Source organism: Cotesia typhae, unplaced genomic scaffold, assembly GCF_013202065.1.
Source record: "Cotesia typhae breed Kobodo isofemale line unplaced genomic scaffold, CoteBio_Ctyphae contig_9, whole genome shotgun sequence".
Lineage (NCBI taxonomy): Eukaryota > Metazoa > Arthropoda > Insecta > Hymenoptera > Braconidae > Cotesia > Cotesia typhae.
In genome coordinates this window covers 952,974-968,077 of record NW_027423770.1, presented here as the reverse complement: position 1 = coordinate 968,077, position 15,104 = coordinate 952,974, and the positions used below count along the sequence as shown (strand labels likewise).

At 28.5% G+C, this 15,104-nt stretch overlaps 2 protein-coding genes across 4 annotated transcripts in view; one reads left to right on the top strand and one right to left on the bottom strand.

Annotated features, from left to right (window-relative positions):
- LOC141533483 (uncharacterized) overlaps positions 1–15,104 on the top strand; it is a 32,463-nt gene that overhangs the window by 13,255 nt on the left and 4,104 nt on the right. For 2 of the 3 annotated variants that reach the window (XR_012480274.1, XR_012480275.1), the window contains exon 5: positions 14,285–15,079. Coding sequence is in view for 1 of the 3 variants with exons in the window: in XM_074252396.1 (XP_074108497.1) it covers positions 5,931–6,194 (264 nt within the window). In the remaining 2 variants the exon portion in view is untranslated. Of the gene's footprint in view, positions 1–5,639; positions 6,295–14,284; positions 15,080–15,104 lie in introns of those variants that run through there. The other variant, XM_074252396.1, reaches the window with a different exon arrangement.
- LOC141533491 (zinc finger SWIM domain-containing protein 3-like) lies at positions 439–6,423 on the bottom strand. Its single transcript, XM_074252412.1, has 2 exons — positions 6,288–6,423; positions 439–1,336 (listed from the first exon to the last, which is right to left on the bottom strand). The coding sequence occupies exons 1-2, from the start codon at positions 6,421–6,423 to the stop codon at positions 915–917; spliced, it is 558 nt and encodes a 185-aa protein (XP_074108513.1). The 3' UTR covers positions 439–914.

The window sequence follows — 15,104 nt, the reverse complement described above, 5'->3', positions numbered from 1 at the left end:
CATCTCGATTTTTATGCCAGTTGATATTAAAATATTCAATCACAGAACTTGGTGCCGAGCTGATAAATCTTTCGTAAACTGAATTGTATCGACTTTCCCACTTGGCATATGCCAATTCGCGTAATAATTTAAAACATCTGCATCTTTCTTCATGATCTAATTTTAGAACTTTCAATTGCACGGAAAAAGTAAACTGTAATAAATAACAGTCGATTTATAATAAGTAATGATCAACTGCTAAAAATTACCACTTCAAACAGTAAAATCATGATTTTACTATTCACATTGGAATATTTACAATTTAAACCTTACAATTTACTCTTTACATGGAAGAAAATACTATTTCAAACAGTAATATTCGCCATGTAAATGTCTAAAATGTTAAAGTATAATAATTAAGAATTCAGACTTTAATATTTATCATTTTGTACCTAAAAATGATGTTATAATATGTAAAAAGTATAGAATAAAGTTAGTCAATTTCTAATACAAGCAACGTCAATATTTACAAAGTAAAATGGTAAATTTTAAACGCAACGCTAAAAATCAAACTGTAATTATGGACTTGCTTAGACTGGTAAAATGTATATTTTAAAAGTATAATTTTTACGGTTTGAAATATTAAATTCTCCCAGAGTGAGACCCCCTTCTCTTTCATCTAAGTTCCCCTTCTCTTCATAATATGGACTATATATTGAAATGGCAATTTTTACTGTTTGAAACTGTAATTTTTAAAGATAAAAGAGTCGTTATTAACTATAGTGACAACTACTAATTACTTATTTTGGATATTAAATTATAAATTGTGGCTTTTATACTTTCTACATTAAGTTCTGTAATATTTACATTTTTGCCACCCCGATGTCCGCTTTACTGTTTGAAACTATAAAAACTAACCGGAATCCGAGTGAATATTACAGTTTACTTTTTTCCGTGTGCTTATCGAAACTTTTCAATGTGTGGAACAAACATAGTAAACATTTAATGCCCGGAAAAACCGCTTCAAAAGCTTTTCTTTCGGTTAAACCTTTATCGGTCATAATGCATTTTGTATTTTGACAAGCTTTGGAATTATTTTCTCGAAAGGTTTTTGCGATCCACTCCAATACATGTGCTGTTTCAGATGCAGTTATTGCTACACCGCCGATTTCACCTCTTCCATTCCCATTTTGTATGATCAATAAATATAGTGTATATCTTAAGTTGAAGAGCTTGTACGTTCCGTCAACGAATAAAATTTCCGGCCAATTGGTGACTGACTTTTGCATGTCAGAATTTGTAAAAAACAATGCTTCAAATTCGTTTCTGTCACTTGCTTTTACTTTTGTAATACAACCTGAAAAAATACACTTATATGTTAGTATTTAATGTTATTACTATCATATATAATTATGATTATAAAGAGTGATTCATGTAACCTCAAAGTTTTTGTCTAACAAAGTTGAAGAAGTGATAAATCTTTCAACTTTATTTGTGATAAAATATTTTATTATATTTATAAAACAGTATACAGGGTGTCTCTGAAGTGGCGGGAGTAATTGTTGGGGTCGATAGAGAAAAAAATACTGAATCGAAAGTTCCTGAGCCAAAAATTTTTTTGGGCCATAGAATTTGAGTTATGAATTAAAAACGATAGCCAATCAGAAGCGCGCTATTCGAGAAATGAAAATGAGCGGGGAAGTAGAGGAGACGCGAGAGTGAGATGCTGCAATAGCAGCTTACTCGCTCACACAAAGCCGAGCATGAGAGGGGATTGTGACGCTATGAGCCGAGTACGTAAGTGTGAATGAGTGGATGTATGAGGTCGCAAGCGGACGGCTTAATGTATGAGTGTGTGTCCGTGTATCGCAGCATTATTGGAGGCGTTGTAACGCTGAATTAAAGCTAACCGGGTACTCTAAGACAGAGGAAAAAATTTTAATTTTTATTTTTATTCGAAAAAATTTAATAAAAAAAAAAAAAGGCCCAAGATTTAACCAGACCCACAGAAACGGAGAGTAAATTTTTAATTCTCATTTATTTTGCTGGGGATTATTTTCAAATACAAAAAAAAAAAAAAGGCTAAGATTCAACTGGAATCCAAAAGAGATGGATGAAAAAAATTTTATTTTTTATTTTTAATCAGCAAAATTATTTTTCTTTAAAAAGAGCCCAATCTCGACTGGAGCAAGAAAAAATGATTGAAAAATTTTATTATTAATTTTCAATCAACAAAATTATTATAAAAAAATAAATGGGCCCAAGTCTCAACCGGACCCAAACAAACGGATAAAAATTTTTATTACTTACTTAATTTGCTGGAAATTATCTTTAAAAACGAAAAAAATGCCCAAGACTCGATCGGATCCAAAAAAATAACAGTACAAAAATTTTTTCCCTTATTTTCAATCAGAAAAATTGTTTCTTTTAAAAAAGGCCCAATCTCGACTGGAGCAAAAAAAAATGATTAAAAAATTTATTATTAATTTTCAATCAACAAAATTATTTAAAAAAAAAATAGTCCGCAGACTCAACCGGACCCAAACAAACAGATAGATAGTTTTAATTACTTATTTATTTTGATGGGAATTATTTAAAAAAACGAAGAAAATCGCCCAAGACTCGACCGGACCCAAAAAAAAAAAAATAAATTGAAAAATTTTGTTTTCATTTTCAATCAGCCAAATTAATTTCTTTTCGAAACAAGGCCCAATCTCAAACAGACTAAGAGAAACTAATTAAAAAATTTTATTTTTTATTATTAATCAAATATTATTTAAAAAAAGAAAATAAGCCACAGACTTAACCGGACTTAAACAAACGGATAGAAAATTTTTATTACTTACTTAATTTGCTGGAAATTATCTTTAAAAACGAAAAAAATGCCCAAGACTCCATCAGACCGAAAGGGAGATGAATAAAAAAATTTTACTATTCATTTTTAATCATCATAATTAACTTTTTTATAATAAAAGGCTCAATTTCGACCGGACCCAGAAAAAATGATCCAAAAATTTTATTTTTATTGTTGATCATCAAAACTAATTAAAAAAACAAATGAGGCCCTAGACTCAACTGGACCCAAACAAACGGATAAATAATTTTTATTACTTATTTATTTTGCAGGAAATTATTTTTGAAAACGATAAAAATGCCCTAGACTCGACCAGACCCGAAATAAAATAAATTGAAAATCTTTGTTTTTCTATTTTTAATCAGCAAAATTATTTTCCTTTGAAAAAGGGCCTGATCTCGACTGGAGCAAGAAAAATAATTGAAAAGTTTTATAATGAATTTTTAATCAACAAAATTTTTTAAAAAAAAAAATAGGCCCCAGACTTAACTGGACCCAAACAAACGGAAAGAAAACTTTTATTCCTGTTTTTTTGTTGGGAATTATTTTTCGAAACAAAAAAATTGCCCAAGACTCGACCGGACCCGAAAAAGATAAATCGAAAAATTTTATTTCTAAATATTAATTAACTAAATTATTAAGAAAAAAAAAAAAATAGACCCAAGACGCAGCAGGACCCAAATAAACGGATAGAAATTTTTATTACTTGATCACCAAGATTAATTTTCCTTGAAAAGAAAGGCCCAATCTCAAACAGACTTCGAATAACTGATTGAAAAATTTTATTATCAATTATTAATTAACAACATTATTCTTAAAAAAAAATTAATAGGCCCCAGACTCAATCGGACCCAAACAAACGGATCGAAAACTTTTATTTCCCATTCATTTTGCTAGGAATTATTTTTAAAAACGAAAAAAATGCCCAAGACTCGACCAGAGCCAAGAATAGAAGAATGCAAAAAAATTTATTTTCTCTTTTCAATAACAAACAAAAATTTATTGAACAAAAATCAGCCTAATCTTGACAAGACGATAAAAAACTGATTGAAAAAATTTATTATCAATTATTAATTGACAAAATTATTTCAAAAAAGAAAATAGGCCCCAGACTCAACCGGACCAAAACGAACAGATAGAAAATTTTTATTACTTATTTCTTATGCTCGGAATAATTTTTGAAAACAGAAGGAATTGCCCAAGACTCAACCGGACCCAACCAAACGGATGGAAAACTTTCATTTCTCATTTATTTTGCTGGGAATTATTCTGTAAAATAATTTTTCAATTAATCGTCAGGTAAAATGTCAAAAAATAAATTAAAACAAACATTGAACTCAAGTCCCAATAATTTTGATATTTTAATTAAAATTATTTTTTAATTAATTGACAGGTAAAATGTCAAATAAGGAATTGAAAAAAAAATCGCTCTCGAGTCCTGATAATTTTGATATTTTTATTAAAATTATTTATCAGTTAATTAACAGGTAAAATGTCAACTAATAAATTAAAAAAAAAAATTGAACTCAAGTCCGAATAATTTTGATATTTTAATTGAAATTATTTATCAGTTAATTGACAGGTAAAATGTAAAAAAATATACTAAAAAAAAAATCGCTCTCGAGTCCTGATAATTTTGATATTATTATTAAAATTATTAATCACTTAATCAACAAGCGAAATGTCAAATGATAAATTAAAAAAAAAAATTGAACTCAAGTCCGAATAATTTTGATATTTTTAATAGAATTATCTATCAGTGAATTAACAGGTAGAATGTCAAATTATAAATTAAGAAAAAATTGAACTCAAGTCCGAATAATTTTGATATTTTTATTAGAATTATCTATCAGTGAATTAACAGGTAGAGTGTCAAATTATAAATTAAGAAAAAAATTGAACTCAAGTCCGAATAATTTTGATATTTTTATTAGAATTATCTATCGGTGAATTAACAGGTAGAATGTCAAATTATAAATTAAGAAAAAAATTGAACTCAAGTCCGAACAATTTTGATATTTTTATAAAAATTATTTTTAATTAATTGACAGGTAAATAAATAATAAATTAAAAAAAAAAAAATTGAACTCAGGTCCTGATAATTTTGATATTTTAATTAAAGTTGTTTATCAATCAATTGACTGTTAAAATCCTGAATAATAAATTAAAAATAAATCGCACTCATGTTCTCATAATTTTGATCTTATAATTGAAATAAATTTCTAATGAATTGACGGGTAAAATCCCAAGTATCAAATTAAGTAGTAATCGCACCCAAGCCCTGATAATTTTGATATTTTAATTTAAATTATTTATCACTTAATTGATAGGTAAAATGTCAAATGATAAATTAACAAAACATTGAATTCAAGTCCTTATAATTTTGATATTTCAATTTAAATATTCTTTTTATTCACTGACAGGTAAAATGTCGAAGAAAATATGAAAAAGAAATGGCATTCACGTTTTAGTAATTTTGATATTTTAGTTTCCCTTTTTCTTAGCAAAGAAATCATTTCAAAAAAATCTACAGGTGTTTCGGCAGTTCAAGGATAACTTTACTTTAATGTTATTAGTTTGCATTCACATCATTACACTTTACTCCTTTTATTAAGCAATTAAGATTCCAGTTGAATCTTAGCCTTTTTTTTTTTTGTATTTGAAAATAATCCCCAGCAAAATAAATGAGAATTAAAAATTTACTCTCCGTTTCTGTGGGTCTGGTTAAATCTTGGGCCTTTTTATTTTTTTTTTTATTAAATTTTTCGAATAAAAATAAAAATTAAAATTTTTTCCTCTGTCTTAGAGTACCCGGTTAGCTTTAATTCAGCGTTACAACGCCTCCAATAATGCTGCGATACACGGACACACACTCATACATTAAGCCGTCCGCTTGCGACCTCATACATCCACTCATTCACACTTACGTACTCGGCTCATAGCGTCACAATCCCCTCTCATGCTCGGCTTTGTGTGAGCGAGTAAGCTGCTATTGCAGCATCTCACTCTCGCGTCTCCTCTACTTCCCCGCTCATTTTCATTTCTCGAATAGCGCGCTTCTGATTGGCTATCGTTTTTAATTCATAACTCAAATTCTATGGCCCAAAAAAATTTTTGGCTCAGGAACTTTCGATTCAGTATTTTTTTCTCTATCGACCCCAACAATTACTCCCGCCACTTCAGAGACACCCTGTATATTTATAAAACTAGCTTAAAACAACAACAACGACAACAACAACAACAACAACAACAACAACAACAACAACAACAACAACAACAACAACAACAACAACAACAACAACAACAACAACAACAACAACAACAACAACAACCACAACAACAACAACAACAGCAACAATAATAATAATAATAAAAATAATAATAATATAAAAATATTTATCTAAAAATATATCAAGTATTAAAAATATCTTTATTTAAAAAAAGAGATATTTACCATATTTATCATGTAAAAGTTGCTGAAATGTTCTTAAATTATTACCATCAAGACTTCTTTCAGACTGAGTAATATTCGAAATATCTTTGCTTGTGAGAAGAATACCATATTGATCTCTAATTTTATTTCTTATCATTTTGGGTTTGCTTTTTAACCTAATATATTCAATAACCTCTTCTTTCAACTCAGGTGGTAATCGCCGTCGTTCTGGTAAAGCGTTTGCTAATTGTTGAAACAAATTTTTTTTAACGTCAGAAAATCCGAAATTGCATTATAAAATACAGTAAATTCTCATTAAATGAACTGTACCGACTATCACATTTTTAAAGCTGAGACGATAGAGTGACAAATTCGCGTAAGAACGACAGAAAAATCAACACAGAAAAGATGATTAAAATAATAATTTTGAATTTAAAAGTTGATAACGGGTTAGTTTGAATATCCTTGTTAATAAAATTCATATTAGTTAAATTTTTTTTGTGAGTTGTCTACCAGGATGCCAAGGCGTAGTATACCAACTGTAAGTTTTATACTCTTGGTTTATACTCTCTAGCGTTTTCAGATAACTCTCTTTATTATTAATTTTCTACACTTATTATTTATTAAATAGTATGTAACTCATTGAATATTCTTATAAATAAAATGTAATTAATAATATTGTAATAAATATTGTATTATTAGTATACGTACAAATATCCTTGATTTTATTTAGTAATAAGTAGTTGAATAAGCACACCGCGTGCCCGGTGAGTTTTGTCCGCGCTTGAGATTACGGTAATTATAATCTTATTATTAATGATTGTGTATTATATTTGTTTCTTAACCCTGCTCGCTGATCACTTGGTACGGGGATCAGGGAGAGGTGTTATAATGGTGACATTAGAAGCGATCATTAATGTTGTGTTAAATTAATGAGTGTTGTATTTAACATGATTTTTTACTGTGTCATCTACTATGACTCCCAAGAAAACTTACCTTACTATTTGCCGGATGATTGAGGTGATTGAAATTTGTGTTAAATATTTCTAAAACATATTCTCCATTTTTCTGAACCATATGTAACTGTATGTACGATGGACACTCATGATTAAAGGTGCTATAAAATATATTAAAAATAATGTTATAAAATTTTTCGGTGAAAGTAAGGTCGTTCATATATATGTAGCGATCGCTACATAACGATACATAGCGATCGCTATATATCGATATATAGCTATAAAAAATCTTATTAGAGTTAAAATAATTTTCAATACATAACAAATTAATACATCCACATGCACATAACAATTTTTTTTTCATGTAGAATATTATTCACGTTCTATTATTATTATTAATATTTTAATTGTTTTCAATATTATTATTATCAACCAAAACTATTATTATCTTACGTAGCATTTTTACGAGTTACCAAAGTTGAAGTATTATACGTTTAATAAATTTCGATCCGCATTCGGTTAAGGCTAACCCAGAAGCAATTAAAGAGTATGATCGGTTAAGAAAATCTTATATAATTGATCTTCGAATCATTATAATTACAAAAACACGTTGGTCTAAATTAGAGGATTCAATTTGGGGAGTCGAAAAATATTTTGATTAAAGTGAACAACATAATACAATAAAAACAAAGTCATGTATTGATTTATTGAAATTTCACGGCATAGAAAATTCCGAAGGTGATTTTAGCTGTGTCAATTCTATTTTTCAGTGTATTTTTCATAACAAAATTATTCAGTTATTATTAGAAAACGATCATAAAAATGCTGTACTCAGTATAAATTATGCAAATTATTTGATATATATATATATATATATATATATATATATATATATATATATATATATATATATATATATATATATATATATATATACGAATAATAAAACAATATTGAAATCTACATTGATAATAGAGAAAACATGCAAACAAATAGGTATTGATGATGGAACGAATCTATTTATAGTTCTATCTACTTTACTTAGTGAAAATGAAGATATAAGTAAATTAGTGCAATATATATCCGTGATGGCATGTCAATCACAGATATCCGTTGCTGTAAGCTCAGTCACGGATATCCGTTGTTGTAAGCTTCAAATCACGGAAATACATGACTTGAAAAAGCATTAATCCGTTAAAGTTTTAATTCTATAATTATTAAATTTTAAACAATACCGCAAATCACTAAAAAAAAACATTTTACTGAAATCTAAATAAATGTATTGTTATAGAATCTTTAAAAAATACAAATATTTAATACAAAAAAAAGATTAAAAACAATTGTAATACGGTCATCTTGATAACTATATGTTTAATACAAATCTGCATCATATATTTCAGTAATTAAAATACTTCAGAAGTATCAGTTGTTTCAGCACAAAATGCTATGTCTACTCAAAACTTCCCTATTATAAGCCACCTCTATATACTCAAACGGATTTATTTTTTTAATATCTAAAAATTTTTCTTTTATAAACTCTGATACAAAATTTTTTCAAATATTCCGAAAAACTTTTGATTGAAAAACCATAATTTATTTTCTAATCGAAAGCGACAAATTGCGTTTGAACTATTTTATTTTTTAATAATAGATTCAAATTGAATGTAATACCGGAAGTGAAATAGTTGAATATGTATATACAAGTTATCGATGTGACTTTGAACATATAGAAATAGTTTTACCGACTGAGTCGTATGCTTAAACATACAAGAAATCTTTAGTTTGTATTTTAAAACTTGTCGTTCGTATCTTCAAACTCGTTAATAAGTTTTCATTGTTGTATGTGCTAAAAGATCAAAAATATTTTAATAGCCGAATGGGTAATCTCCCAGAGCCAATTGCAATAATAATAATATTTTAATACAGAGTAAACTATTGTATAAGAAAAGAGGTAAGTTAAGTACTACGAATGTTCTAAAAGTATTTAATTATTTTTATGTGAATATGTATCAAATATCTATGAATATAATATTATTTTTATTGAATAAATAAGTTTATGTATAAAATCTGTCATGTACTCATATAAAAATGATTTTTAAAAAATAGGGTTATTAATGAACATATAAAAAATATGGCGGAAACATCAAAAATATTCTGGGTCGGCAAAGCCTATATGTTTGGACAGGCGTTTGAGGACGAGGTAGCCCACTATGAAAAAACAACTAAATACACATTTGGAAAAGGAAGATCCACGTCGATGGACAATTATTGCCGAAAAAATAATAGTACGAGAAAATATAATAAAGAGAATGTTTTTAGTAAATTTCCGATGTATGATTATACCATCCCTGATTAAAAATATTGATTGAAAAGTATTGGGAATCAGTCACCCTATGTGAACTGTATATCTATATATACATGAAAAAGAATTGAAATTATTCAAAAGTATTCTAATTTCATCATTTTCAATCCTTTTCAATCAATATTTTTAACCAGGGATGGCATGTTCTCAGGGTGGTGTCTTTGTCTCAAAGGGACAGGGGATCCGAGACATAAAGTAAGTAACCAGCGTGTGTAATTATGGCTAAGTAAAATGAATAAATAAATAACTTCAGAATGGGTCGAATGTAAAGAAAAGTTATATTTTTAGGGTACCAAAATTATTATTTTGATAATCTTAAATTTAATAATAAAAATATTTTCAGGTCTGGTAAAGTGAACTGCCAAGTCAAACTTACGGCGAGATTTGACGTTAAAAAAAATTAATGATTATAAAAAATTGGTACGGAACTCACAACCACGATCCAATGTTAAAAAAAAGAAAAAAAAACAGAATTATCAAAAATAAATAACGACCAATTAAGTGTTTCATCTAATGAAAACGATGGAGAGGCTGATAATTTAATAGATGCTGATAACTATTCACATGATGGTGAAGAGAAGAAAAAAAATTGCAAAGTAGAAGATTTATTGAGGAAAATAAAGACAAACATACTAAGTGATAAAAAAATTAGCAATAGAAAAATTAATTATTTGGAAATATTACACAAAGATCTTCAGAATTGCATAAGTGATAGTTCGGAAGATGAAAATAACATTGTCAGACCAAATCAGGCTGTTGAAAAATTGACAACAACGTCAGAAGCAGAAACAGAGAACGCAGAAGATATTGATATCAACGGTATACCTATTGTCTTAGTCGATAAGGATGTAAATACCAACATAGATATAATCGACTTACAGCCGAGTACAAGCCGAGGTAGACCTAAATTAAAAAATCGACCTCAGTTGGTTTCCAACACTTGAAATTTGTTAGAATTTTGCATGTAGAAAAAGAGAATCAATCTCCGGCTGCTACTGCTTTGACTGTTTCTACTGCTCGATCGGAGAATACCAAAATCTTGGATTGTTCTACTGTCTGTCTCCCTATAATACCTACTACAACGAGTTCAATTGAACCTGAAATAAATGATGATGTTATTCAATCTCCGGCTGGCTCTCTAGTGGACGTTCAATCTACTAATACCAATCATGGTCTTAATAAAAAATTGATACAGATTTTGAGTTTATTAATTTCTCAAGACTTAGTTTCTGCCGTCGTCGAGAAAAAATTAACTATTAAAAAAAAGGATTTAATAAAATTAAATCCGTTATCAGATGCTGTCCCATATGTATTCGATGATTTACCGGAAATAAATGGTTATTTTGAAGCACCAGCACTTAGAACATTGAAAACTGCAATAAAGAGAAAAATTAGCAAAGGTTCATGGACTTGTGAATCTTGTAAAAAGTTAATCAAAGAAAAAATGGAGGCCAGTACAATGTGTGACGATTGCTGGTACTGGTTTCACAATAAATGCGAAGCTGTTCCTAAAAAGCTCCGAGAGTCGATCAAGTGGTACTGTAAAAAATGCCGCTCTAAGTAATTAATTTTTGTATTTACTATATTATTTACTTATAATAATTATATTCTTAATATTATGTTCTTTTTATATCTGGTCAGTCTTTTTTTAAATCAATAAGCTATTTAATGTTTGTTGTTTAATAATTTTTTTGATGTTTATTAAAATATTTACTTATAATAATTATATCACTAACTTTGTCTTTTTTTTTAATATCTAATATATTTCATTTGTATGAGTTTTTAAATCAATAAACTATTTCATTATTGTTGTTTCATAAAATGGCTTGTTTAATCTTCTTAATTAGTCATATCCGTTACTGTAAGTTCAGTCACGGATATCCATATTGCTGTAAGCTTCTCTATCACGGATATCTGTTACTGTTAGTTCAGTCTCGGACGACCGTTGATACAACCTTTTTTATCATAGCTATACCTATCACTGTATCAATTAAATAATTTATTTTTAATTTTGCCGACTAAATAAATTATAATAGTTCTTTCTGTAGCTATGACAGAAGTTCTGACATTTTGTCCACAAGAGAACAAACATCTGCTGCGCAGAAATTGAGAAAGCTTACAGTGAGATTTCCAGGAGTTTCACGCTAAACTGCGAGCTTTTTTAAAAGTTAACTGAGTATTTTTTGAGTTTAATTGATTCTTGTGCAGAAAATTAATGTTCTGTGCATTAAATTATGATCTTAAGTTTGCCTCAAGTTAATTTTAAGACGAATATACTGTGGAATGTCTGAAGAGAGGAAGAATTAATGAAAAAATAATGAAAAATTTTTTTAAATTAGGTTTTATTATTTATTATTTGAAATTATTATAAACTCAAAACCTTCGCAGACTAAATTTATACATTTTGCAGATAACTGATAAATAATGTAATATCTACTTACAGTTTCATAATGTAGAAAATTAAGTTAAAATTTCTTTCCAGCTAAAAAAATATTTTTACAATTGTACATGTTGTTACGTCCCGGTTACCCCTTGGGTTTGGGTATGACCAGTAGAACAACTAGAGCTGGAGATAAAGATGATATGACCTCCAGAGTCGTAAGTAGAGGTTCTCGAACTAACTCTGAAATAACTAACTTCGGTGAATTTAATTAATAAATGGATTTATTTAACTATTTAAAATACACTTTTAATTTGAGTGGTTTGACAACTGCCGTGTAGTACGTAATAGTATTTAACGTGATTTGATTTGATAGTCTCGCGACAAGAATTAATCGAGAAGAGCTTTAAGTTCGTAACTTTGAGACCAAAAAGAGCCTTAGGAAAAAGCTTCACGAACTCCCCGTGCACCCTGCTTATATCTCCTCGTTGAAGGGCCGCGCCCTGAGGGGAGTAGGGCTGCGTATCAGGCCCCGAATGTCCTATTCTCTTGAGTTGATCTCCGTGGCATCTCTGAGTCTCGCTCGGATGATCCGCGCTGACTCAACTCCAAAGTCCAGGACACGCAGGCGTTCGTTATCATCATTTATTTAGAACATTCCTCGGACGTTCTCGAATATACTTATGTACTCAACGCTAGTTGTCTTACAATGAATCATTTTCCATTAACAATCTTCGTGAGAAAATGTTAATGTAAACTTAAAAATATTTTGTTTACTCAGATGTTGGCTGAGTTTTACTTTTCTTATCGTTTTCTATTTCTATATTTAATATTTAACATTTGGAATTCTTTACTTACCATTTAACATTATATTTATAAAAATGAATATTTATGAAATTATTGTACAATTGTTAGAGTTTAAATTAGCGCGCGTATTCGCTATCAGCGACATCTGCGAATGCAGGTGGGGACGTAACAATGTACTCAAAATTCAAATTGCGCGCGCTAATAAATATGTATATTTATTTTAGGGGTTTAATTATAAATAATAACATTTAGAGGTATTTATTTAAAACATTTATTATGGAAATATCCATAACTGTCTTAATACACCTTGAAATTGTTGGAGTCACGGAACACGTGCTGTCGCCCGTGTCTCCATTATTTTACAGTCACGGATAAAATCTCATCAATGTCTCGTTTTGAAATTACAGCCACGGATATTCTAGGGATATTGTTACGACCACGGAAATTTTCCCGATGGAGAAAATAGAGTACAATTCGTGATTTTTTTAATTTTGCAGGCGCGGATATCATCCGTGGAGCGTAAACGTTTGATTTTCCGACGAGCGTAAACCTGTTTCCGTGATTGTAGTTGTATCCACGGATGCAAATAATTTTCCTTCCTCCGTGTTTACTACATGTCCGTGACTTTAGCTTCATCCGTGGAGCGTGTCAATAGACACTTCGTTATTATTTTTAGAAATATTTTATTTTAATTAAAATTGAACTGAGAAACAAATTTCATTTATTATTTATTTTATTTACTTAATTTTACCACAAAAAAGTTGGCATAGAGTCACAAAGACAGAATAAAATAAATAAATGCTCCTAATTGCTCATTAATTGCTCAATTCATATCAAAAATTGCTCACCCTGTAAATTAATTAATTAATTTATTATTAATTATTATAAATACAAAATATTGTTTTGCCTTTAGTACGTGAACCAATGGAACCTTCGATTATTTTTTGTTTTCAATAAATTGCTCACTTTTTGTTCATTTGAATTTTGTGCTTTATCTTATTTATTTTCTTTTATTTATCGTTAATTAATTAAACATAATTTTTATACTTTTAATAATTACGACATGGTGACGTCACAGAAAGATATATTATACGCATGTGCACCAACAAATGTAAACCGCAGGCGCACTGAGAGAAAGAAAAAATACAAAGTTAAGTTGGTATAATTAAAGAGGATATATATGAAGTGATTTTTTAGGTAATAACCTAACAGGTTAGCAAAAAAAATTAAAATGCGTGGTTATCTTGAATGAGATTTTCTTTATTTTATAGGAGATCAAAATAATCATTTGAAAAATCATATTGATTGAATCTTATTTAATAAAGTCTCAATAAATAATCTAGAATTTTTTAATTTCTCATTCAATTGATCTTTTTTTATTATGAAAATTTTTTTTGTAATTAATCAATAATAACATCGTGTAGGTTATGGTAGTCACACGATTTATTTTTCTAAACATAAACAAGTAATTAACAACTGATTATTTATTAATTTTTTTTTTTTGGTTTTTCAGTTCATTAAATCTCAAAGTAGCAACGATAATGTTTGAAAAAATCATTAACACAGTGGATATGTTTTTAATGGAACATTTCTAAACTATTTCATCACGAATGGTTAAAAAATGAGCTATCTTAAGCATATATAGAAATTATATTATCAAATGTTATGTTATCAGATTTTGAGCCAACACTTTGCAAGTCTATGTCAGATAATTTTGTTAACTAAACAGTATTGTTATTAGTCTCTGAATTCTTTTTAATTAGTTAATTTTATGTTCACTATTCTAGTTTAATTACTAATCATTCAGTGATGAACTATCAATGCCGTTTCAATAATAATTATTATTATTATAATTTTAAGTAAAGTACAATTTTTATTTATAATTTCAAGGAATTCATTTTTCTGATCGAGTTCATACTAGATGAATGTATTTGACACTAATGTACGGTGATAAGACACAACTATGGACGATTATTCTACTTCCAATTTCAAGGAAATGAAGTCCATGATCATTAAAATAAGTATTTGTGTGTAGTACCACAGTTACTACTAAACAGATTCAGTGATTCAAAATTTTTACTAATCTTTCCAGAGCTTGTGGTTGTATAGTTAATGACAGGTAAAAAAATAATTGTAATAAAAAAAAAGTAGAATTTAAATTTTTAGTATGAACGATGATAATATTTAGAAGCCTTTGATATCAGCATAACTTTTTATTTCTAAATCTATCGTCTCTTTCGGCAAGTATTTTGAATCATTAATCTACGCAACACAGAATTGCTACAAGAAAAAGGAAGACAAATCAAAGGTAGTGCAATGAATTTTAAAAATAC

Bases quoted from the DNA above. Each gene is read 5' to 3' on its own strand.
- LOC141533491 (XM_074252412.1), bottom strand. From the start codon at position 6,423: ATGATAAGAAATAAAATTAGAGATCAATATGGTATTCTTCTCACAAGC. The intron at 1,337-6,287 runs GTAAATATCTCT...GTATTTTTTCAG, and splicing joins ACTTTTACATGATAAATATG to GTTGTATTACAAAAGTAAAA.